At 38.4% G+C, this 26,854-nt stretch overlaps 1 protein-coding gene and 1 pseudogene across 1 annotated transcript in view; both read right to left on the bottom strand.

Moving 5' to 3' along the window:
- The window catches only part of DNAH8 (dynein axonemal heavy chain 8), a 296,755-nt gene that overhangs the window by 228,657 nt on the left and 41,244 nt on the right, over positions 1–26,854 (bottom strand). The window contains 11 exon segments of the mRNA XM_069487596.1: positions 1,480–1,599; positions 2,435–2,551; positions 2,954–3,034; positions 6,819–7,006; positions 10,751–10,886; positions 12,157–12,276; positions 12,881–12,980; positions 14,403–14,479; positions 16,461–16,658; positions 21,317–21,463; positions 25,355–25,456. Of these exon segments, the coding sequence (XP_069343697.1) occupies positions 1,480–1,599; positions 2,435–2,551; positions 2,954–3,034; positions 6,819–7,006; positions 10,751–10,886; positions 12,157–12,276; positions 12,881–12,980; positions 14,403–14,479; positions 16,461–16,658; positions 21,317–21,463; positions 25,355–25,456 (1,386 nt within the window).
- LOC138395577 (dnaJ homolog subfamily C member 2 pseudogene) lies at positions 21,907–23,899 on the bottom strand (annotated as a pseudogene).

Raw genomic sequence — 26,854 nt, 5'->3', positions numbered from 1 at the left:
ATATTCTTCATAAGAGAAAAACCTAAAACAAGAGAAGCTAAAAAGGTTGAAAATAATAAAATGGAAAAATACACAACTAAAAAATAATAACCTAAAAAAGCTGGTATAATATCAAACAAAATAGGATAAAAAGCTTACTCCATAATGACAAAAGGAACAAATGTCCAAGAAGATATAACCATCTTAAACTTGACTGTACCAAGAACAGGATATTAAAATGGGTTATTTAGTGTTGTTTCAGTTATAGCCAAGGCCCCAAACTGAGAATAAATAATTTTAAGACCATACACATTATGAAGAAGGCAGTTCTTACCAAGGAAGAGGTAAGGCAGCTCTCAGCCCACTGCCCACCTTGAGGTTACAGAAGGGAAGCTTGCTCATTCATTGGTAGATGCAGTAGAGATAAGCATGGGGACCCTCCCTGTAGAATCTGGGCATAGAGGGCGGATCCATGCCTGAGCAGACCTGAGGTGAGAGGCTGGCTAGCTACCCTCACCCCTGCAGCCAAAAAGAGATGTCCTGGGGAGAAGAGGCTGTACTTCCATAGAAAGGGGCAAACACCTGTTTCCCATGGGTCAGACTGGACCCCTGGAAATGGACCCATCTGTGGCTGTCTTGAAAAGGACACCAGCAAGGTGACCCAAACCAGCAGAATGGGTGCAAGGGAAGCACAGGCAGGCAAGACAGAACAAAGAATTCAGTTCAAGACGTAAGTTTAGTGCTGTTGAGAAAGATTATGTGCCAGGCCTCGAAAATGACGAGACAGGTCTCCTGTCTTTGTACTTTCGAGTTCATGGAGGATAAATAGGTATGCAAATAATTTCAATATAATGCAATGCTAAGGAGGTTAGATTTTGTCCTGTAAGGACCAGGTGCCTCTGCCACTGGAGGACTTAAGCTGGAGAGTGTCACAATCAGACGTGATGACAATGTAGGTGGATATGATAGGGCCAAATATGAGGCACAGAGACCAGTTAGATCACATTGATTGCTAAATTCAAAGTAAGCATTAAGGGCCTGACCTAGAAAGTGGGTAATAGGCATGAAAAGAAGAGGCAACTCAAGCAAAATCTGAGTAAGAGGCAAAACCTGGCTAAGCCTTAAGACTGTCTGGATTTAGGAAACAGAAATGAGGAAAGGAGTCCAGATGAGTCCCCAGGTTTCTGACAGACTTAGAGGGAAAGTATGTTGTAGTTAAAACCACAAGAAAGATGATATGGCCCTGGTCGTATGCGCAGGGGAAAAAGAGCCCTGAACCAGTGACAGAGCCCCAGGGAACTCCATTAGGTTGATGATATCAGTTAAGATAACACCTGGGGTGTGGCTGTGGGTTTGAACTGTTGAAGCCATGTAAGCCTTCGGAGCAGAAGATATCCAAAAAAGCTACTGACCCAGATTTCTACTGTTAGATTACCAATTCACATTTTAGGTTTATAAGCCAGTATTTCTGTGATTATAATATAATAAATAAATGCATACCTCATTGAGGGTCAGCATATCTTCTACTTTGGTAGCACCAGTTTCAGGCAGGGAAATTAACACAGTTTTGGCTATCTCCTTTAGAACTGTATCAATATGCATTTCACACAAGTCATTGATCTACCAACAAAGAAAAAAATGTGAAAAAAACCTCTCCTTTATAGCTAGCTTTTCATCCAAATGTGCTTGGGTTATAAATTAACTTAGTGGGCTAAATCTGGAAACTTGCATCCTGAGCCAAACATAATTTGGCGAAAATTTTAGGATTACATTTGCAAAAAAAGCTTGACGTGGAACTAAATTTTTCTTGAGCACCAACATACACCATAACCTCACATGTGATATCTTCTTTAATCCTCATTCCAGCACATGAGACACTGACACCCCAAGCTTTCCAGCTAAACATACCCAAGGCTCGGAGAAGTAAAATGACCTAGGGAGGAACACAGACCTAGTAAAAGGCAGAGAATTCCACACTCAGGTTTATCTGACTCCAAAGCCTCTGAATTTGTCTATCCCACTCTGCTGCCATGACAGACTAACACATCTAAAAAGATATACGTTCTGCGCACCAAACACGTCGGAAATCAATAGACAAGTCTCCAATTAGATGATCGCCTCATCTAGTTAATATTAGATGCATTAATATTAATTAATATTTAAGCCCTCCACTCTGCCATCTTCAACAGTCTCCAATTATCTCATTTTCTAAACTACAGTGTGAGGTTGAGCTACCATTTTAACATACTAAAGACAAGGTGATTCAAGGACAAGAACCAGGCAACCTTAAATGAAGATCCCAAAGCAGTAAAAGAAACATAAGACATTATTTTTTTTTAATTGATAATCCTGTTAGTGAAAAGTCATACCATCTAAAGAGCTTCCATAGATAATCAAACTATTTCTTACATTCTGAGTATTAATGCATGTAGCCTTGTTTATTTATTGATCATACCTTCTTTAAAAGTTGATTGAACATATCCAAAACTGATTCAACTTCTTGAAAGAAGCTTTCCAGTGTTAATGATGACCATGTTAATATTGTGAGCCCTTGCCTCAGCACACATTCCACCTACAGAAAGTAAAAACACAGCAGCTTCCACTATTAACAGGAGCATCTGCGTTTATAGAAAAGGCTTTCCTTTATTACCTGCAAAGTTTATAGGTTATATTTTCTTAGTTTTATTTTCCCTCCATTATACCTAATAAAAATGACTTTTTATTTTTAATCATGGTTGGTTGCCCAGGAAACAATCATGGATTTTTAGAAAATGCTCATGATTTAGATTTAGTTGTTTTTCAAAGGCAACAAAACTGAGACAAGAAATTCTGTAGGTAAAAACAGAGCTATAAAGTTGAACTAGAAAGATAGAGGGTCTAGGCAAGAATAGATGGTCTAAAATCCACAATTTATAGAACTAAAACCCAATTTCAAATAACAGGGAAATCAATATAAATCTTCAGCATTACCAACCTTTTTCATTTTCGGGGTCATCAGATTGACAAACACAGAAGGCACTTCCTGACATAACTCATCATAATACTGCAAAAGACCCTGTAAAAAGTTGAAATGGCGTATTTTAATTCATTTTAAAGCAACAGTCACATTTTGATTCATACCAGGAAGTTTTCATTACACCTGTTTCTTCGCAGTCCTGCCATCACGGGGGCTGCTCATTTAAATTTATGCTGATTTCCCCCACCTATAAATTACCTGAGCTTCCCCTTTAAATAAGTCAATAGAGCTTTCTAGATTTTCATTTTTCATATTTATTATTTGTCTTTCTAGATTTATGTTATTATAAATGGTTTACATAATTGTCTTTTTGTGATATCTGTCATTACACATTTTCTCCTTTCTGTTCCTTGTCTTCTGGCACATTAAAATGTACTAATCACTGATGCCACACTTGCTTTCTCGAATCAAGATAAATTCAGCTTTTCCATACAACCGGAATAAATAAGCTTTTTTGTTTTCTTTTAGATATTTTTTAGAGATGATCTATGATGATCCAATATTGACCATTTTGTAATTTACTACACTATGTGGTAGGAGATGTGAATTCAAGTTACTTCTTCCCCAAATTAATATTAAACTGTTGCAATTTTTACTTAATAGTTTCAAAGTTCTTGATTCCTTTCCTTTTTATCTGTTACTTATAGTTGAAGTTTTATTTATACTTGAGACTTGGCAAAGAACTTTGACTTTCACGATATTGTTCAATGCTAACTAAAAGCCTGTAAAATGCCATGCAAATGAGATTAGCTTCAATTTATAACAATAGTTTGACACTCAATCCTCCAAAGTCACTAGACAGTATAAAATTAAATACTATTTTGGTAAGAGCTAAAACTATTAAACTCTTGGAACAAAACATAGGCATAAATCTTCATGACCTTGGATGGGAAAAGATTTCTCAGATATGACACCAAAAACACAAAAGACAAAAGAAAAAGTAGAAAAACTTCATGAAAATGTAAAATGTTTGTGCTTCAAAGGACACTATCAAGAAAGGGAAAAAACAATCCACAGAATAGGAGAAAGTTTTTACAAATCATATACCCGATGAAGGACTCGTATTTAGAAAATATAAAGAACTATTAAAGGTGGCCAGGTGCGGTGGCTCATGCTTATAAATACCAGCACTTTGGGAGGCCAAGGTGGGAGAATCGCTTGAGCCCAGGAGCTCAAGACCAGCCTGGCCAACATGGCAAGACCCAGTCTCTAGAGAAAAAAAAAAAACTAAAAAATTAGCTGGGCATGGTGGCTCATGTCTGTAGTCCCAGCTACTTGGAAGGCTGAGGCAGGAGGATCACTCTAGCCCAGGAGTTTGAAGTTGCAGTGAGCTATGATCACACCACTGCACTCCGGCCTGGACCACAGAGCAAGACCCTGTCTCTAAAAAGAATAAAAACAAAAATAACTATTAAAACTAAAAAATAAAAATACAAGCCAACTTTAAAATGAGCCAAGGATCTAAATAGATGTTCCTTCAAAGATCTTCACATGGACAATAAGCACATGAAAAGATGCTCCACATTCTTAACCATCAGGGAAATGCAAATCAAAACAACACTGCAATACCATTTCTTAATCACTAAGGATGGCTCCAATGAAAAAGACAGATAACAATAAGTATTGGCAAGAATGCAGAGAAATGAGAACCTTCATGCATTGCTTGTAGGAATGGAAAATCATGGAATACAGTCTAGCAATTCTTCAAAAGTTTAAGCACGGAGTTATCAAGTTACCGAAACCCAGTAATTGCACTTCTAGGTGTATACCCAAAAGAATGAAAACATGCATCCACACAAAAATGTGTATACAAATGTTCACAGCAGCATTATTCATAATAGCCAAAATGTGGAAGTAACCCAAATGGCTATCAACTGATGAACAGATAACTGAAATGTGGTAAAGTATAAACATGCAATGGAATATTATTTTCTCATAAAAATAAATGAAGTACAATATATAGAACAGTATGAATGAACTTTGAAAATACTGTCTAAGTGAAAGAAGCCAGTCACAGAAGACCATCTATTCTATGATTCCATTCATATGAAATGTTCAGAAAAGGCAAATCCATAGAGACAGAAAGTAGATTAGTGGTTGCCAGGGGCTGGGTGTGGGGAGACTTGAGGAAAAATGGGGAGTGTATGCTAACGGTATGGGGTTTCTTTTGGGGGTGATGAAAACTAAAATTGATTATGGTGATGGTTGTCTACATTTCTACAACAGGTAGAATACCTGTATTCTAAAATCATTGAATTGTATGCTTTAAATGGGTGAATTGTATGGTATGTAATTGTATCTCAGTAAAGCTGTTTAAAAAACTGTTTGGGGAATCTCCATTCTAATAGTTTATCTTTTCTGTTGTTGCTCTTAATGTCACATATTAAAATGATTGCCATTTTAAATTTATTATACTTGCTAGTGGGGTAAATTTTTGAAATATTCTTTGATAATCTTGTTAGATTAGTTTCCAGAAAAACTTCATTATCTAGTTTCATAGTGCCAGACCAAAATTAAACCTTAATTAAACCAAAAGATTTAAATATAATGACATACTGAAAATAGCAGATTCATATTACTCTCTCCAGCAAGAAACAGGAAAAATCAGTAATTTTCTTATTCTGTTATTGATAATAAACATAGTTAGTAAATTTTGCACCACCGCAAATAGAGTTCACTTTTCTCATTGAATAATCAGTTATTCCATTAATTTCTGTGTATTTATCTTATAAACCATATTTAATCAGTTCTCTATTGCTGGGGTTAGATTCCAGTATTTTGCTACTACTACTAGTACAAGGAAGAATGCCTTTACACTTATATATCTTCCTGCATTCCCAAAATGTATGTCCATAGCCTTGTTAGAGAAAGTTAATACAGCTTGCTGTTTGAGTCGGCTTCCTAAAGAAATTCTCACATTACTTTTGTTTCATATTTTAGAAACTATGCATTAGGATTTGAAAATTTTTGTTGTTGTTGTTGAGACAGAGTCTCACTTTGTTGCCCAGGCTAGAGTGAGTGCCGTGGCGTCAGCTTAGCTCACAGCAACCTCAAACTCCTGGGCTTAAGCGATCCTACTGCCTCAGCCTCCCGAGTAGCTGGGACTACAGGCATGTGCCACTATGCCCGGCTAATTTTTTTTCTATATAGATTTTTAGGTGTCCATATAATGTCTTTCTATTTTTAGTAGAGACGGGGTCTCGCTCAGGCTGGTCTCGAACTCCTGACCTTGAGCAATCCACCCGCCTCGGCCTCCCAGAGTGCTAGGATTACAGGCGTGAGCCACCGCGCCCGGCCAGGATTTGAAAATATTTTGATTTAAACTCTTTTATGCTACTTTGAAATGTCAGTTTTTGCCTGCCATTTTCATTTTTTTTAATTTTAGTTTGCCCAACTACTGAACTTGAATTTAAATAATGTTCCAGTTTATCCCACAATGTTGAGAATCCCTTCTACTTGTGTCGTATAGTCAACCCACTTTATTAATTTATATCTTATTAATAGTCTAGAATTAAATATGTTATAAAATTTAAGGTACTTAATCTTTGAAATTATGATATTAAAATTGTTTTCAAACTTGATGTTTCATCACTGTCATCCTGAAGTCTACATCTGATTTCTAATAATCTTCTCACTTTCTGCTTTCCATTTCCAATCTTTTCTTCAGTTTGCAAGTCAGTATTTTAAGTCAATCAAGAATCAACATAGTAACAAATTTTCCCTCAATGCCATCCATGTCAGCATAACTGCAGGGATATATTTTTCTTTTACCAAAAAAAAAAAAAGTCCTTCAAAAATAATTAGAAAACATAATCTATCTTACCTGCAAATACAGTTTGTCTGCTTTCAATTTACTTTCCAATTTTAGCAATCTCTTTGCATCTTCTGGTACATCCAAATTCATTTTTATCATGCACTTAGTTTCCCGAACAACTTCCAGAATTTTGGGATCAAAATTAACCAGCAACTTCCCTGATTCTGGATGTCGCACAAAAAGTGTGGCTTGTAAAGCTACAAACAAACAAATGATTATTGACATCACCTATTCTGGATTCTCTTTCTGCTTCCACCTCTATTTATACACGTCTGGCTTCCCTAGGGGACTACTAACTTCTTAAGGACAAAACAGTAGTTTTGGATGCCCCAGGTGCTAAGACACAGTATCTGGCACATGGCCGGTACTCAAAACTTAAATTAATGTATGCAGAGTACCTGCAAAGCCATAAAATCACATCCACAGATAAAAATTGACTAACAACTGACACCGTTTGTGCTGTGAACTGCAGTACTTTTTTGAGTGGGTCAAAGAGATCTGTAATACAATGTTAGTTTATTTTTATGGATGGGGACTTCACCCCCAGGAAAGAATCAAAGATGGTTAGAACTACAAAAGATGACACAGCTCATTTCAAACCCTTTTCACTCCCAACCCCAAAGTGGCTTTTTCAAGGAGGTTTATCTGAATTAAGTCTCCATCCTGAATTTCTAACTAGGCCCAGTATCAGCAAGAAATATTTATTAAACAACATTGAGTTGCGAACTCCTGGAATGAAGTTTTTTTATACTACATCTCACATAAACATCATTCATATAGACATTTTCAGGTAAGTTTTTTATTATGAATTGAAATACATAATCCCAAGTGGTTCTTGCTGGGTAGACTTAGATTATTTGTTATCCTAACATGAATTACTTCTGATGCATAATAAAACACTCATAGACTAGTATGTACTAGCTTGAATTACATCTTATATTAACAAATACAACTAACATGAGAATTTCAAAATAATCACAGAATCTTCCAAGCCTCACATTGTTTCACAGAATGTAGCTGTATCAAATATCTAGTAAAACAAAAGTTGTACATCCCTTTGATGTCAGTTGCCTTTTACTCATCAGACAATCTTAGTCTTGATATGGTTCTTTTCTTGGAGACAAAGTCTTGCTCTGTTGCCCGGGCTAAAGTGCCGTGGCGTTAGCCTAGCTCACAGCAACCTCAAACTCCTGGGCTCAAGCAATCCTACTGCCTCAGCCTCCCGAGTAGGTGGGACTACAGGCATGCGCCTCAATGCCCGGCTAGTTTTTTCTATACATTTTTAGTTGTCCAGCTAATTTCTTTCTATTTTTTTTTTTAGTAGAAATGGGGTCTCGTCGTTGCTCAGGCTGGTCTCAAACTCCTGACCTCGAGCAATCCCCCGCCTCGGCCTCCCAGAGGGCTAGGATTACAGGTGTGAGCCACCGCACCCAGCCAATATGGTTCTTAATGGCACAAATTCATGGGAATTTCAACTAAAAATTTTATTCAACTCATTTGGAATCTTTTGAATTGGATTAGAAGTCGTTTATCCTCCCAAGTAAATTCCAAAATAACTTTTAAACATTCGTTTAATGAAATCTGTCTTCCTTAAAACTGTACTGAGCCTGTTTGGAAGGACAAAAAGGTCAGCAAGATGACCCAGACAGACCAATAATGACAGCCAGCAAGTCTGCTCCAGGACAGAGTAACCATTTCATGCCATGTGAATCACCATCACAGGAACTTTATAGAGCAACCAGTTAAAGGAGGCTGATGCTAGGTCTCCAATTATTGGTACAAGTTCCTATATATTAATAGTTTAGTCACATCAATAGAATAATGAGAAGTCTTCCAGAGCAATTCATTTCCGATAGCCTGTGCTCACATGAAAAAATGTTACTTTATATTGTTTTACCAGTGACCACATCTCGAGGGCATCAATCCATTGCAGTGTGCGTATTGCACCCAATAGGTGTCAACTGATGTTCTGAAGGGGAACAAACTATCCAGAAACCTCGATAAAATATTTATCAAGATTGCCTGATCTCTACTTATTGGATATTTTAAAAATATTTTAAGAGCCCCCAGGCCTGGTTGGCACCATTCTTGGCACTTGTAGAAGCAGTCCAGCATAATGGTTAAGAGAGTGGATTTGGGGCCTGACTGTCTGAGCTTGAATCCTGGCTCAGCCATTTGCTACCTGCGTGATCTTGGGCAAGTCACTTACCCTCCCACTGCCTCCGTTTCCTCATCTATAAAACACGGGTGGTAACTGTCCCTCACAGGGCTGCTATTAGGATTAAAAGAATTTGTATATGTAGAGTGCTCAGACAAAGCCTGGGCACAGCGAGCACTGTGTAAATGTTAGCTATGACCATTATTAAAAGGATATAAGATGAAGCAGACATACAGAGTATCCGTGGAATGTGTAGGAGAGAGAAGACAGATATATAAAGCAATAAGTGCCATGAGAAAAACTGCAGATAAAGTGTGTGGAGGACTCTGGAAGAGGAACACATGGTTTTCTGCCAGGAGGAATGAGAAAGGGCTTTACGGAACAGGGGATCATTGAGCTTGTTTTTGAACATGTGCAGATAAGAGGAAGGGCACTGGGGGTAGAAAAACCAGTAGGAGAAAAAAAATGGAAAAGTTCATGGCATTGTAGAAGCAAAACAGTACATGCTCCATACTTCAGTTGTTAAAAATTCTCTTTTACCTTTTTCCATAGTGTGAGTTTAAAATTTCTCTTGATGTACCTCGGAGAGTGTTACTCCATGAGCAGACTTTCATTAGAATCCATAGGGGCCTACCATATATCGCATCACCCAGAAACAGCCGGCCAGATAAAAGTGGCTTATTAAAGGCTTGACTACGGTGGGGGCGACACCCTGTGGAAGTTGGGGTCCTCTAGGATGTAGGTATGCAGTGAATCCATGGTGTGTACGTAAGTGCTATGTTGCCCACAGCTAAAATCCAACAGCCAAGACACAGAAGTGGGAGTGGCCCCTCTCATCATCACTCCCAATAACCCACCTGCAGAACTTGTGCTTCCTGGACCTACAATTCTGTGCCCTGCTGAAGGTGGAGACCTGCTTTGGGAGGGAGAAACCTTTCTATCAGGGGATGCAGTAAAGGTTCCACCATACATAATGAGTGTGATGTGCACTGTCTAGGGGATGGACACATTTCAAGCTCTGACTCGGTGGGGGCGGGGGGAATATACGTAACCTAAACTTTTGTACCCCCACAATATGCTGAAATAAGAATAAAAAAAAGAGCATATGGTTGAGGTTATAATTAAAAGCTTAAGGTTAAAATGAGACAAATCAGGAAACTGAAATGACCAATAATTTTGTCCACACAAAAAACATCCCAGATGATGCCAGCATGGCTGGATGACGGCCAAGAACCATCCTCTGCCTCACACTTAACCCTAACCCAAAGCCTTGGCAACACATAACCCCTCCCCAGAGACACTCAGACACAACCCTAAGACTCTTAATTTACTGGAGCTCAAAACTGAAATTCAATCCAGTGATAGAAAAAGAAAGGAAGGAAGGGAAAGATGGAGGGAGGGAGGAAGGGAGGAAGGAGAGCTGCAATTCTTTCTCCCCAGATTGGGACTAAGATCTGAATTTACAACATGGTAAAATGGAATATGAAAACCTTCATAAATCTATGGAGAAACACCTATAAAGGTATTTTTACTTTCGAATACTGTTTTTCAGTGGAAGGTCCTAACTTAAGTATATCAACTTTAAGGTCATGACAATTTTTACTTATAATATCAGAAAATTATTAACAACTGTAAATAAATAAACCATTGCATCATCCCTAAATCTTAAGTTTTAACTGTACTAAGAGTATGTGAAAGGAACATAAAAAATCCTCCAGAAGCATGAACTCATTCAAAAGCACCTAACCCTATTCTGAGCCTCGCTGCACAGTCTCATACACACCATAATGTAACTGCGTGATCTCCTTGACCCAGGCTGTGTGATAGATCACCTCGAATTCCACCAGCACGTAGGAGATCTTGTTATACTGACGGATGACAGCTTTACCTTCCGCACTTGACAAAATGTCTGAGTTTTTCTGTTTTTTAAGGGGAAAAAGAAAGATTTGTTTTAAAAGATTGCTGTTGTTTTCATATCCACATCATAAAACTGTTTATATGTAAAATGACATCAAATAATTATGCTACCAATTTAGACTCTGCCTCAGAGTAAAACAGAGATGGGGAAGGCCATACACGCAAGAGGGAGAAGTAGGGAAACATTGTCGGTAGAGAGGGAACACTGGAAAAGGAAAGACAGGATCTAAACAGAGAGGCCTCGAGCCCCACAGCCAGCCCCAGGCGCCTCTACCTCCGATTCTCCGTTCCCATCTCCACTTCTCTGGGCAAGGTACAATTAATGGATTTTCTTTGAACTGTGAATACTAGGGTAAATTCCTAAATTCCAGCACACAAAAAGGTAACCATATATCAAAGAATAAAAATCAAATTTATTTATGTAAAAACTGAAAGATTAGTTTCGATTCACATATGTCAAACAGGGAAATCTCTGCCCTGCCACTATGAAATCAATCAGGGATCGACTCCCGACCCAGGTCTCTCTTCTAAGGGCAGGGTTTTAATTTTTCTTTTTAAATACTCAGAACAATGAAATAAATGATTGCAGCTAAACAAAAATAACATATTCTTAATATTTAATAATGCTTAAATAATAAAATTACTTGTAAGACGACTGTTTTGCAGTTATTTTGTTCTATAGATACAACAAGCAAACCAACTCTACTCTGCTACTCTGTCTCTTAAATAAAAACAAAGACAAAGAAAAGACAAACTGGCAGTTTCAGAATGCCAGCAGGGCATAGACTATCCTGTTTTTCAGAAATCTAATAATCTGAAAGACACAGAGAATGAATAGACTCCATTATACTCCACCCTCAGTGTCAGTTCTTCACACAGGAATACACTCTTTGAGTGTATCTTTACCTTCATTGAACATGTATATCAGCGACCTATCTGTCCACACATACAAGTAAGCTTCAGCACTACCCCTGTACTTTATTGTCTTTTCAAATTTTTTATTTTTTAAAAGGCTCCATAAAGGGTCTTGTGTTATTAAAAGACATAAAGTTATAAGATTCACTGACTTCGAAATAACTGTAATTAAACTGGCTTATCTACTGAACAAGAAGGATATGACTTAGTCTCTTCTCAAGCATATTTATAAACTAAATTTTCTTTGCCTGGTAAAAGAATTGGCTCTTTATTAGACACCGATATTATAGGATAAAATATAGTTCTTATATTAAAACCACCATAATCCACATATTATAAATTTAATTATTGGCTTACAAAGAAATAGTTGATGGGCTCGCTTATCCGGCGATAGAGCTGCCTCACCCAAAGTATTTTTCCAGCTATAGGGGGCATGTTGCGAGCGAGAGGTGGGTCATCTTTTTGAGAATGATAAAGCTGTAATTTAAAATCTGGAGTTAACATTTGAATTCAGTACAATGGAGAAGGCAAAAAACATACAGCTATGTTTGTATTATTTTACCATTATTCACATGTCTTGTATCTTACAGCAGGGAGTCAACAGATAGGTAAGTGCACATCAGAGATGATAACTTGAGGCTTAGAAACAATGATGTTTGCAATATTTGACACTTAATTCTCTCTTCACCTTTATTTCCCATTACATGAGTTTCTTTCTTCTCTTACTCCAAATGTTAAGTATTCAAAAAAAAGGAGCATATAGCTATATTTCATCTCTCACAACAGTCTCCAGAGCCATATTTCTACACTCAGAAATACTAACTCAAATGGGCTTTGCTATACACACACCTGAAAACCATGGCAAAAAGCTATTAAGAGCAAAGAGGCGTGCATCTAGCTGTGGTAGCACACACCGTCAGCGCCTTCCCACGCATGGAGGAGAGGTCTGTTAGCAGTGAAGGTCCTTCGCAGTGAAGGGATCGCCTTGAAAAGCTTCGCACAAGACAATGACGGCAAATACCTTCATAATCATTTCCTTTTTGTACTGATGTACCTTTCTATTTATAACCTCAACACTTACCTTCTTCGTAGCGTCAAGTTCAGCCACATAATACTGAAGAATACGCTCAATTGTGTGGTTTATTTCTGATTGAAGACAGGGAATGTTCAGCTTCTGAAATCTAAAAGTAATTGAAGATGAATAATTAAAAAGTAAATGAGAAATATACTTAAGAATTGCTGTAATACTAAACATCCATTCGTTCATTTGGCAAATATTCATCCAAGGCCTCAGGCATTGTCCCAGGATACAGTCATGAGCAAGACACAATTATCTTATGGAAAAGGCAAACCACAGTCAAGAGTTACATAAGTGATTACTTAAATTATGAGAGGGCCAGAAATGCATATAACAGGGGGGCCTAGTCAAGTCTGGGGAGTCGAGTAAGACTTCCCTGAGAAAATGACATTTAAACTAGATTAAAAAGATGAGTGAGGAGGTGGCTTAACAAAGATGGAGGGGAGAACGCTGAATGTACCTCAGCCGATGCTGACGCTCACATAATTCCAAATAATCATAAGCATAATAATGAGTAATAATGAGCTTCTCGGCCAAATATCACTTCCATTTAGAGACTGAATGACACACAGCAAGTACTAAAACCACAACACTGTGGTAATACAATGAATTCACACCAGCACACCACAGGCAAAAAGAGAGAAACAGAGACAGAGACAGAGCGAGAGGTGGCCAAGAAAGCAGTACCTGCCATCTGTGCAGAACTGCCATTTGCCAAAGTCCTTTTATGTCTGTTTTGACTTTTTTACGATGGTCTCACCAGGTATGAGCCATCATTACAGAGACAGGGAACTATGGCAAGGCCAGCCCCAAACCTAGTTCTGCTGGCTCTCAGGGAAGAGTTCCAAAAAGGTCCCTGTCATGGGTCCTGAGCCCTCCTGGGCTGGAAGGGAAGGGCCTCTCACCCACTAATCCAGAATTCCCTGCCCTTTGAGAGAGTAGTGCTGTAGGGGGAAAGGAAGCTGAAGGAGAGTAGATTGCAGGTGCTGACACCAAAATAAAGGGTGGAGTAACTCTTTGAGATGATATGTTGATTGGCTTCATTGTAGCAACCATTTCACTATATATAAGTACATCAAACATCATGTACACCTAAAGTATATGCAATTTTGTCTAAAGGTGCAGGAGCCCCTCAAAGGGGGAAATGGAAAGTTTTAGTATCTATTACTCTTAGATAATCTCACTTTTAGAAATTTTTTTCAGTATGCAGAATTAAACATTATTTGTTCCCTTTCCAGTAATACCTATGAAATTAACCTTAAGCATATTACATGGCAGGGAAGGAGGGGGAGTGAAAATGTGAAATAATTTCATTTTCTTATTGAATGACTTTCTACTACCCCCCAAAAAAAAATGTAATGAAAAAGTGTCACTCTGTATTTAAAATTTTACCAATATATTAAGTAGTAATTGAAAGGTTAATATTTTTAAAGGAGAGATTTCCAAGAACATCTAATTTGAAATTGTATTTTAGATATAAAGTAATTTCACTTAGAAACTATACTGCTTAAAGCATTATAAATACCTTTGAAGCAGCTGAAGAGCCTGCTGAGAAGATGAGATTTTTCCAAAAGTGCCGTTCATAAATGCCTGTATTTGTACCTAAAATAAAATATTAGTATCTAGATGATTTTTTATATTAAGGACGAGATTAGTTTCGTTTAACAATTAATGACTTTCCTATAGAATCAAAATAGCCTCAAACACATCTACCATCGAAGCATCTAGAACTGCACTATCCAGTATGGTGGCCTCTGGCCACATGTGGCTACTGAGCACTTGAAATGTCACCGCTTGGAAGTGAGATGTCTATAAGTGTAAAATACATGTGGGATTTCAGAAACTTAGTACAAAAAGACAGAATGTAAAATATCTCATTAATGATTTTCATATTATGACATGTTAAAATTATAATATTTTAATATACTGGGTTGAATGAAGTATTTATTAAAATTAATTTCATCTGCTTCTTTTTGTTTACTCATGTGGCTACTAGAAAAATTTTAATTACATATGTGGTTGGCCTTTGCAGTTCATTATTACTGGATATCACTGATCTAGAGAATTTATGAAAGGAGTGAGTGCCCCTTATAAGCGTTTTTCCTTGGGATATTTAGTATTTCTGGTAGAACAATGTAACGACACTATAGACACCAGGGCCAACAAATGTCATTTTCCAACACTGCTGCTCTCAGAAACTTCTGTGCCATTGCTAAGGAGGAACAAGAAGTAGAAAATGTTCTTTCAAGATTCCTACCATCCCTAACAGTGAATTCCAAACTCCTGATACCCAAAAGATGGAACTGAATCACTCTTTGCAAATTACTTTTACGTATACATCATATTGGTTTGGTCTACTAATACATACCACACCCATGAATCAAACATTGGAAAAGGAAGAAAAATCAAAACACTGATACCTCAAGCAAATTATTTAACTATTAAACGACTAATATGGCCTCTAAATTTACTGAGAGCTAAAATTTGTATCTAAGACTATAATAAAGCCCTGATAATATATACTCTTTATTAATACATCATAAAAAATAATGTAAGAGATAACAAGTTTTTTAAAAATTCCTATTGCCATAAAGATTTAATTCTCAAAGCATTTTGGAAGCAAACTCCACCTTACCCAACTAGTCAAATACTAACAGTAATAATTAACATATATCTTAATATCAAAGAGTTTAACTTTCAAAAATTGAAGGGAAATCTATACCAAAAACAAAAAATAGTATTGTTGGAGTGGTAGAATTTTAGAATCGTTCTTACATATATATTGTCCAGATTACATGTAATATGGTTTTTAAATTATTTTTTTTTAAATAGATGAGAAAAAAATCTGATTTTTCTCACCTTCATGGCAAGGATTTCAGACTCAAAAAGTAGACAAAGTACATTCTTGTCCCTACCTTTATCTTCAGGAAATTCTGCAGCAGAAAGGAGGCTTGGTCTAAACTTAGGTTAGCAGTAGTTTTCAGTAAAAGAGTAACTGAGGTCATATCAGCCCAAAGGTGAGAGAGAAACAGGTTACAGTCTAATCTGACATACTTCTGTGTCCCTTAATCTATATGACACACAGGATACCAGCACCTCTTCAGAACCATCCTCTATAGCTACAGAGAGAATGTGGGCATAGAGCACAGAGCCAAAGGGAGAGTGATCCATCTTCCTAATCTGTTCTCAAATCTTCTCACACTTAAGATAAAGAATAACAAATTTTCTTTTTGACTGGAAAAATTACATTGGCTCCTTGGCACAACAAAAATTGAATACAAATTTCAATGTAAATTAAAAATGAACCCTTGCTACAATATAGCCTTTGGGTTTCTAGTTATTCTGTGATATCTTTTATTGGATGTGCTTGTTTTTCATTTAAAAGAAAAAGAAAATATTTTGTGGCTGGTTTGAAAATTACTCATATTGCAAATATTTTTTATCAGTTTGCAGTATGTATTTTAAATAAATAGTACATATATGAACAGTTATTTTATGTGAATATTTACAGCAATAGTACTGGATAGTAGTACTACTGATTACTTTTCAGCTTTACTAAGTGAAAGTATGTATAATTACTTACCTCTAAACTATTAATTTTTGACATGAAATCTAAGAAATCTTTGTCAAATTCTGTCCTTCTTGGATCCAGAATGTCATATTGGTTTTTCTTAACCCCTTGATAAATATTTTTGAATTTTATTGCCATAATATCTATTCCTTCTATGGTAGAATTGCTCAAGGCTGAATATGTTTGCACAACAGTTATCATTTCTGTAATCTTAAAAAGAGAACTGTTATTTTATTTTCTAAATGAGATATTAGGCCCCTTCCCTAGAATATGCTCTTAATGAATCATGATTTTAAAAAACAAACCCATAAGGAGGCACTAGAATCATTTAGTTAAAACCAACCAAGAGAAGATAAAATAGAAAAAAGTCTCTGTCACCAGTCATTACTACTCTTAGACTATTTAAGACAGATGATGTTCTATCATATCCAGAGAGAGGTTACAACATTTTTCAGAAATTAATCACTTTGTCTTTCAAGGGGAAGGGGCAGGGAGAACTTGACTAAATAGCTTTATCCTTTTGTTCTTGAGAATTTTTCTGAAAATCATTTTACTGAATCACTGGATTCAAAAGCTCCACCATTCGTGTGTCCCCCACTAGTGCTATGATATATAACGATAGCATAAATCCACCTGTGCTTTCCCTTTGACTCCTGCATTCAGATAAAGGATTGACCCAAGAAACCTCAATGATGACAGCAATCACTCCTGACCCCCAAAGAGCCCTAGGAAACCCTCACAATGCTCTTTATTTCAGAAATGGCAGCCTCTATGCCAATGTATCAACACCACCTATCTCACACACACACACACACACACACACACACACACACAAAAAAATCTATGTCCACAGGCTGCTCAGTTCCTAATCTTCATCAGTGATCCCCATTTTGATTCCTGCTTTAGAGAACAATGTCAAGCTCTCCAGAGCCAACCCATTTGTCCAATGGCCAGAAATGGAATAAACCTGTTTTCTGAGAGTCTTCCAAATATCACACACCATGAAGATAACACTACTGGTCCTCCTACACAGCCAGCAGAATTTACGTAGTCCCTGTGTATGTTAACCCAGAGAGACTGTTTTCATAGCAACTGTTGCTCCTACTCCACTATTTCTGTACACTTCCAAAAACTATTATCATCCTAGAAGCCACGCTGAACCTGGAGGAAATACAGGCCACCTAGGATTAACAGCATGATGTATATGCTCTATGTAAACAGGGGAATATCTAGGTCTCCTCCTAATATACTCCACTTGCCTACTTTAAAGAGCAAAAACAAAGTACTACCAGCTCACTCTGTCATTCTAGCCTGCTAAGACTCTGTCCTTTACCCTGTACCCCCTTACCCCACCACCTGGTTCCAACAGCCAGAGGCTGGGATGGAATTCCGATCACTAACATGTCCTCTATTTTGCCCATGGGTTAGATGAGGGGCCATCCGAGACAGAGATAGTGGTCGGTCCCGGGCTTGGTCCTCCAAACTTAGGCCGTGCACACACCCCCTCCCCATATCACATAGCAGCAACATGAAAGCTAGTCATGGGAATCAGCCATGAGCACACTCCTGCTGGTTTGTTTTGGTCTTGGCTTTTTCACCAGCTCTCTTTATCAACTTTTGACCCCTCAGTACTGACAACCATGTATAATCCCTTCTCTGGTTCACCCACCATGGCACCCTTTCCAGTTCTCACCTTGCTTTGATCCCCTCGTCTCAGTGTCACCATGAGGAAAGACCCAGCCTCACCTACTAGCTCCAGTTCCTACATCTCCCCAGCATACCAGCTCCCCACCCCTTATCTTCTCTCCCACAAATGTTCAGGGTGAGAAGAACACAAAACTAAACATAGAGCCCTAGGAAACACCAATATTCCCCAAAATTTACATGGCAGGAAGAGAAAGAAGCAAAGATTATTGTACACACTTTATTCTGGCTCTTTAGGACAGACTGACACTCAGTGCACCTCAAGTCTCCACCCACCAAAATAAAGGTATGTTTCAGGCACCCTGATGCTGACATATTAGAACCTTCTTCACTTATTCCTTAAAGGTCCCCAACATCTCTGTTCCATTCTGAGGTCTCAGCTCTCCAACCCAACCTCAGTCTTGTCTGTCCTTTGACTTTGCCACTTGGTCATTCTGATGTTGAATCTCAGCTTTCCCTACTGGGCTCTGACTTGGTTTGCCCTTCTGGCTCTCCTCTTCACCTATAGGAGTTCACAGGGGGAGTCCAACAGTGGCTCCTACTGTGCCCTATTTATCAGAGGAAGCCTATCCAGGCAGCCCAGTAACCACTTCTAATGGATTATGCAAAATCCTGGCTACACTTCAGGGTTACATTTGATAGCCCCACCTTTGAGAGTCTGGACACCAATATCCACCAATTATCCACTGGGAGAGATGCCAGTCAGTCAGAGGGTTCTTACTGTAGGGGAATTGGGATAACCTAGCAATCCAGATATGTTTCAAGTAAGGTCATTGGGAGTTGGGGGAGGTAGTTACATTAGCTCTGGTTGCTGAACGCTTGTGGCTTGAAGTTGTATCCTAAAAGCCAAGAGGCAGAGCTTCTCCAGAGATCACGGTGGGTGTGCTAATGCGGCTGGCCACTGATGCCCACTCCCTCTAGCAACAGAGAAATGCCCAGGCAGCTATTTCACAGATGGATGTCCATTCTTCCCAGCACTAGACCTGCCACCAAAGATCTTTACTGCTAATGGGCTACCCATTAAAGTCTAGCCCTAAAACTCTACAAAGCTCAAAACTGCACCCAAGCTGGCAAGGTTTCTGGATCCTAGAAAAATTAAAGGTAAGCAGGACCCAGTCCAGGTTTATGTTCTAGTGGATTCAGAAACATTAAACATTTTTGTGGAATAGGTCCTGACCACTGAGGCCTATTTATTAATTTTACCCATGCTAATATCCTTCTAATTGGACACTGGCCCCCCCAAAAATCCCCATTGCTCATAAAGCAGTCCTATACAACAGTTTCTTAGATATGACACCAAAAGTGCAAGCAAAACAAAACTTGATAAATTGGACTTGATCAAAATTGAAAACTATTGTGTTTCAAAAGATACAATCAAGAAAGTGAAAAGACAGCCCACAGAATGAGAGAAAATATTTACAAATCATTTATCTGATAAGGAACTTATATGCAGGATGTATAAAGAACTTTCAAAACTCAACAATAAAAAGACAAATAACACAATTAAAAAAATATGACAAGGATTTGAATAGACATTTCTCCAAAGAAGAAATACAAGCAGACAGTAAGCTCATGAAAAGATGCTCAACATCATCAATCATCAGGGAAATGCAAATCAAAACCACCCACTGGGATGACTTAATTCAAAAGGACAGATAGTAACAAGTGTTGGCAAGGATGTGAAGAAATTCATAACACTTGTACTTTGCCAGTTAGAATATAAAATGATGGAAAATAGTTTGGCAGTTCTTCAAAAAGTTAAACATAGATTTACCGTATGACCCAGCAATTCCACTTCTATGTATGTACCCAAGACAAATGACAACACACATCTATACAAAAACTTGTACATGGATATTCACAGCCGCATTATTACTAAAATCCAAGAAGAGGAAACAACCCAAATGTTGATCAACTAATGAGTGGATATATAAAATGTGGCATTATCCATACAATGAAATATTTTTCAGTCATGAAAAAGAATGACGTACTGAAAAATACTGTAACATAGGTGAATTTTGAAAACATTATGCTAAGTCAAAGAAGCCAGTTACAAAAGACCACATATTGTATGATTCCATTTATATCAAATGTCCAGAATAGGTATATCTAGAGAGACAGAAAGTAAATTAGTGGTTGCTTACAGCTGGGTAGAACGGAGAATGGGTGTGACTGCTAATAGGTATACAGTTTCTTTTAGAGGTAATGAAAATGTTCCAAAATTACACTGTGGTAATGGCTGCACAGCCCTATGAATATACTAGATAACACTAACTTGTACATTTTAATGAGTAAATTGTGTGGCATATGAATTATGTCTCAAAACTATTAAATAAATTTAAAAACAGCCTCAAAAAGTATGTGCAAAGGACCCCACTGGGTAACTTGGTTCTCTTCATTAACCGCACTATCCCGTACTGGCTAGGTCAGGAGGTTACAAATAAAACACAGGCTTCCAGACATGTCTAGGAAATGCGCTTTAATCTATATAACGTCCCACCACTTTCCAACAATCAATGAACAGGATCCTAAATACTAGCAGGACCTGGTGAGATGGCAAAGCAGGGGAGGGGTGGTACCTAGATGATAGCTTTACTGACTTTTCAAAGGCGGACTCTGAGAAGTCTCTGGTGTAGGCTGCCCTATATCCCCTACAAGACATCGCTCCTTCCCAACCAGTCTTAATAAGTGAACCGAAGGTGAAGTTTCTAACCCACTTCTGCCCAGCAGAAGCACCATCCACACAATGCTTACGGATACACCATACATACTGGCCCAGAAAGAGGAGGTGCCTACACTTTCAGATATTCCACAACTACTGGGTTCTACTAGGCATTGCAGGTATTTCATCTCATACTCTTAGCCTAATATAACGGTTAAGAGCAGAGGCTTTTAAGTTCAAGTTCCAGAGTTGGAGGTAGAACTGAGGTCTTGAGAGAGGTGAAAGTTTGCAATCGTCTTTGTGTGACTAGCAGAAGGCAGTAATCAAGAATGAAAAAATAAGTTGTAATAAAATGCAGTGATCTGTAAGCAGTACCAGATGAGTTGTAACAATAGTGAGAAAAGAGATCGGGAACCATAAATCTCAATGGCACTACATAGAGTACAAAATAACCAAAGAGGTGTGGTTTGGGGTGGGGGTACCGTGACTGCATAATGCTTACCTTCTCCAGTCTTTTACAGAAAGCTTCAAATTTTCCAAATATATACATTTCTGAAACCTCAAAAGATTTCTCCCCTGAGGATTCTAAAATCTGTTTCTTTGTTTTGTGAAAAGATGTCTGATATTCCTTGAATAGAAAAATGCAATCCTATGAGAAAAGTAAAAGAAGCAAGGGAAGGAAGGTGAGACATTTGTTCAGGCATCAAAACTTCAAAAATTCCACCCTCACACAAAACTGATTGCACCACCCCTCAACAGGGGCTTTTGCTGTTAACAACAAAAATTCAAGTTCTCTGCCTACATAGTAAAGGCCTGTGAAAATCAATATAGTTTTTTAATCTACATCATATCTTCATCTTCTTCATCCTCACTGTTTTCCCTTAACTCTCATCCTAAATCAAGGTATGACATATACTATTTGTTTTCACATTTTCGTGGCTAATTATTAACAGAATTCCCAGGAGGTTCAGAAATTATCTATCAAGACTGCGGTCCCCAACCCCTGGGCTGCTGCCTATTAGGAACCAGGCCGCACATCACCGCCAGAGCTCCCCACCCACCACCCCAGCGTGGACCACTTCACCGCCCCCCTCACCGCCCCCTGCCACCCCACAAACCCCGCCCCAGGCCAGTCCCTTGGGAAAATTGTCTTCCATGAAACTTAGGAACCAGGCAGCACAGCAGGAGGTGAGCAGCTCTACTTGCATTCAGCAATTGCTTTTGAGCATTTCATTGCCTTTACCATCTCAACAAGATCCTTATTAGTGTCTCTTGTAGTCCTTTTTTGTCCTGCCAGGCACTGCTTCTGCTATTTTTTCTCGCATCTTCCAGGTTATTTGAAGGAGGCTCTACTCCAAGTTCTTTTTTAAAATTATCAAAAGCCTTTTTGTTTGTCACCTTTTTGATGAGGGTCAAGTTTTTAGAGACTCTTTTCTTTCTTTGCCAGTTAAGTTCTCTTGACTCCAGAAAAAGAATGTATATTCAAATAATTGGTAATAACTTCCCACCTCAAATTTGTTCCAGCAGAAATAAAGGCATACCACTTTAATTAGCAACTGCAGACCAATCTTCTTCTGACCAATTTTCACTGCCATTTCCACCCTCGACGGTTAATTTCTCTACATGCTTAGAAGCCTGTTACATACAAGCCTCAGCTTCCTTTCTCTTTTATAGTTTGCTCATTTATTTCTTCTACTGTCTGTTTTTGCTAGAACAGCCATTCCTACTGCTTTTGTAGAAGTGTTTTATTCAAGCACTGTAAACTTGCTAGTTTGAGCCTATCACAAAGTTTTTCCACTTCTGCCATCATTTTAACCTGCTCGTCTCATCGTCAGAAAAGTGATTCCAGGTCTTCCTTGAATTTCAAAGTTTTTGCCTTTCCCCTCTAATGGCTCTTTTCTGGATATCTTTTTTCCTTCTTTGCCAATAATGCTTGCTGTCTAACTTCCTCTTCTTCCTCCTTAGGTATCCAAGCGGCTTCTAATTCTGCTTGTCTTTGTTTTTTGTTGTTGTTGTTTGGTTGGTTTGTTTTGTTTTTTAGTTTCTTGCTTCTTCCATTTTGCTTCTGCTCTTGCTTTCTTCTCTGTTTCTTTCTTGGCTTTTTCTTCAAATTGTTTTTTTTTTTTTTTTTTTTTTTTTTTTTTTTTTTTTTTTTGAGACAGAGTTTCACTCTGTTGCCAGGGCTAGAGTGCCGTGGCATCAGCCTAGCTCACAGCAACCTCAAACTCCTGGGCTCAAGCAATCCTTCTGCCTCAGTCTCCCGAGTAGCTGGGACTACAGGCATGCGCCACCATGCCCGGCTAATTTTGTTTATATATTTTTAGTTGTCCAGCTAATTTGTTTCTATTTTTTTTAGTAGAGACGGGGTCTTGCTCTTGCTCAGGCTGGTCTCAAACTCCTGAGCTCAAACGATGTACCTGCCTCGGCCTCCCAGAGTGCTAGGATTACAGGCGTGAGCCACTTCGCCCAGCCTTTCTTCTAATTTTTTTCTCCTTATATCACAGTTACATGAATTCTCAACTAATGTTTTCATTCATTTCTTCCTTTTTGCCACTTTGTTCTGCTTTTCAATCCCTCTCCTCTCATCATGACATTCTGCTCATTTTTCTTCTGCATTTAAGTAGGAAAATTCTCTCCAAGAATAAAAATTATACCAGAAGGAATAAAACGATGAATTCATAAAACCAAGTTGAGGACCTTTTTTTTTTTTTTTTTTTATTTGACCACCTGGAATCCCTTTTAAACACTGGGAAAAACATTTCGAAGAAACTGTCCCTTGCTTTACTTTTAGAAAAAACTGAGTTATCGAACCCAGGATCTATATTGTTAAATGCTCCTCTTTCCACTGGATCAGACATTTTATAAACTTTAGTTATACAAATTAAATAGTCACTATCTGCTTCCGTTGTTGGATCACCAGCTGCTTCTCGTGATGTTATCACACGTTGCTTTATGAGCTGCTCTGATCTGTTTCTGTGTAGCTTTGTATCCTACATGACAAGTCCAAGAAGTGCATAAAGATCTTGGTTCTTCCAGTTCTTGGATCAATTGTTTCCAGCATGAGAAACTCTCTTAACTGCAATTCTTCATCTTCTTACCCTCCAATTCAGAGGTCGGCGAGACAGTGGTGATCGTAGTGCCCTGTGAGCATAGCAGTTCCCATCCTGGGTGGAGGGCTCAGAGTGTCCTGTCCAACTTGACCGCCCCCCCCATCCAAACAGCACCTCTTGGCTCTATGAAGACCAGGAACCCGCACATGAAGACCACCAATAACCACTTCCAAATGGAGCCTTCCTGCCACAACCATTTCTTTCAGACTTTCAAAAAACAGATCACTTTAACTTGATACAAACATTTCCAGAAAATCCCACCTCACCCCTCACTTATTCTGAGAACCTAGTGCCAAAAACTCAGATAAGGTCAATATGAAAAAGGAAAATTATAGGCTATCTCCCTCATGAATAGAGTTTCAAAGAATGCTAAACAAAATTGTAGCAAACTGAACTTAAGTGTGCTTAAAAAAGGTAATTACACCATGACCAACTTGAGTTTACCCCAGAAATGTTAGGATCATTTAATTTTAGAAAACCTAAAAATGTCAGCTATCACACTAACAGATTGAAGAGGCAAATCCTATAAGCATTTCCATAAATATATGCAGAAAAAAATTTCAAGATCCATTCATAACTTCAAAAAACATCTCTTAGTACTCAATTAATCTGATCAGTGATATCTTAAAAACCTGCAAAAGTATCAGACTAAATGGAGGAAATGTTAGAAACATTCTCTTCTTTTTTTTTTTTTTTTTTTTTTTTGAGACAGAGTCTCACTCTGTTGCCCAGGCTAGAGTGAGTGCCGTGGCGTCAGCCTAGCTCACAGCAACCTCAAACTCCTGAGCTCAAGCGATCCTCCTGTCTCAGCCTCCCAAGTAGCTGGGACTACAGGCATGCGCCACCATGCCCGGCTAATTTTTTTTTTTTTTTCTATATATATTTTTAGCTGTCCATATAATTTCTTTCTATTTTTAGTAGAGATGGGGTCTCGCTCTTGCTCAGGCTGGTCTCGAACTCCTGAGCTCAAACGATCCGCCCACCTCGGCCTCCCAGAGTGCTAGGATTACAGGCGTGAGCCACCACGCCCGGCCAGAAACATTCTCTTCTAAAAAAGGATCAGAACTAGGATGCCACCTACCACCACATCCATAAGGATGCACGGCGGTCCTAGCCAATGCAAAAAAAGAAGAAAGATTAAATTAACAGGGGCTGGAGTGAGAGGTGAGGGCCAAAGTGTATGAAATGGCACACAAGAGGTGTCTGATACAGGTAGCCATGGAGATGATGAGGATTAAATTACACTCTAAAAGAAGTACTAAATATCAAGGGAAGTAGCTAGTATGAATTATCTTGTTTTTATATTCTCACACCACTCTGTACAGGGTATTTTCAGTTAACATGTTTTGCAAATGAACAAAGTAAACAAAATTGGGCCGGATGGTAAAAGCTTTATTTTACGAAAATAAATTTTTAGTGCTTATACAAACCTGAATTTTCTTTAATACAACTGGCGTATCCTGATCCCATACATGGTTTACTCCTCCATCAGTAATATATGCTTTACATGCTGTCACCATTTGGTTTGTTACCTAAAATAAACATAAGTACAAAATAACTATCGGCAAAAAGTTAAATAAAGTTCATATAAATTTTTAAACCACAAGCAAAAAACTACGATAAATAGTAATTTATGAAGTGAATGAATCACAGGATACAAAAAACAAAGAAATATATATTCTGGACAAAACAAAGAAAATCCAAAGTCACATTTACCTACCACATTTAATTCAATGTCACTGGGGCCACAAATTTTGAAGTCAGCTATTTGTTGACTATTTTCTACTTGTCCATCCTCCTCTCATTAGGTCATGAAACCAGTTCAAGTGTGATTCTCTACCTTCTTTCAACATGCAGACTAAATGTAAAGGAAACCACCTCTCTCATATCCCCCAAAACAGTGAAGAAAAAACAGAAGAGCCATTTAGAAATGGTCGGGAGATTAGATCAAGATGGTAGGCTGATACAGAATTTTGGGAGACTCCTAAAATATAGAATGCACACAGGATCAGATCTACAGGGGAGGGAAAGGACTAGAGAAAACCAAAACCCAGTTCTGAAAAAGGTTGCTGTGAAGTTGAAACAGTTCTGGAAAATGTCAAGATCAGAGACAATGTGAGGTGACCCTCAGTTGTGATCCTGCACACTGAACTTGGAGAGACTTGTGTAGCGGGCATTCGTGACCTTTGCTAAAAGGACAAAGCCATGGGTTTGTACCACAATCTTACAGAGGTGTAGCCATGCCCCAGCTAGCTACTGTACCCTAGGAGGACACATCAGAGAAAAACCTATCCACACTCCCCTCTCAAGAGTAGGTCACACACCTCTGCCCTACAAGAGACAAATAGTAGTGAACAGAATGAGAGGCAAATTAGGAGTCTCAAAAGGATGGGCAGATTTGGGGGCTCAGAAAATGACACCCCAAAATATGGCACATTGACATGCTGAACTAAAGAAGCAACCTCAAGGTCTCTCTTACCTTCCTCCACCCCTCCAGTCTCTCAATCCTATGCCTCTCCCAAAGCACAGGAGGAAGCTGCTCTCTGAAGTTTCCTTACCTACCTTAAGACCAGAGTCGTCAAAGAGAACACAGTTGCCTTCCATTCCCTCCCTGAAATCTCATTATCTGTCTAAGAAAAGAAGACTGAGGAATGCAGCTACACCAAGACAGACTTTTTCACAAGATAATGTCTGCCTCTCAGGTTCATTCAGATCCCAAAGAGAATCATTTACAAGTTAATTTCTGTCTCCTGGGTCCATTTATTTCCCCCTAAAAATCATTTACTACCCCTCAAGATTGACCCCTCATTTCTCCTGTCCCTATGAAAAAGGGTATATGAGCATCTGGACCTCACTAGGTTATTGGGTAATCATTCTCCTCAATTCTCCCCATGTTCTGTACATTAAGTAAATTTTGTATGCCTGCCCAG

Source organism: Eulemur rufifrons, chromosome 15 (genome assembly GCF_041146395.1).
Source record: "Eulemur rufifrons isolate Redbay chromosome 15, OSU_ERuf_1, whole genome shotgun sequence".
NCBI classification, from domain to species: domain Eukaryota; kingdom Metazoa; phylum Chordata; class Mammalia; order Primates; family Lemuridae; genus Eulemur; species Eulemur rufifrons.
This window is presented reverse-complemented; position numbering and strand designations above follow the sequence as displayed.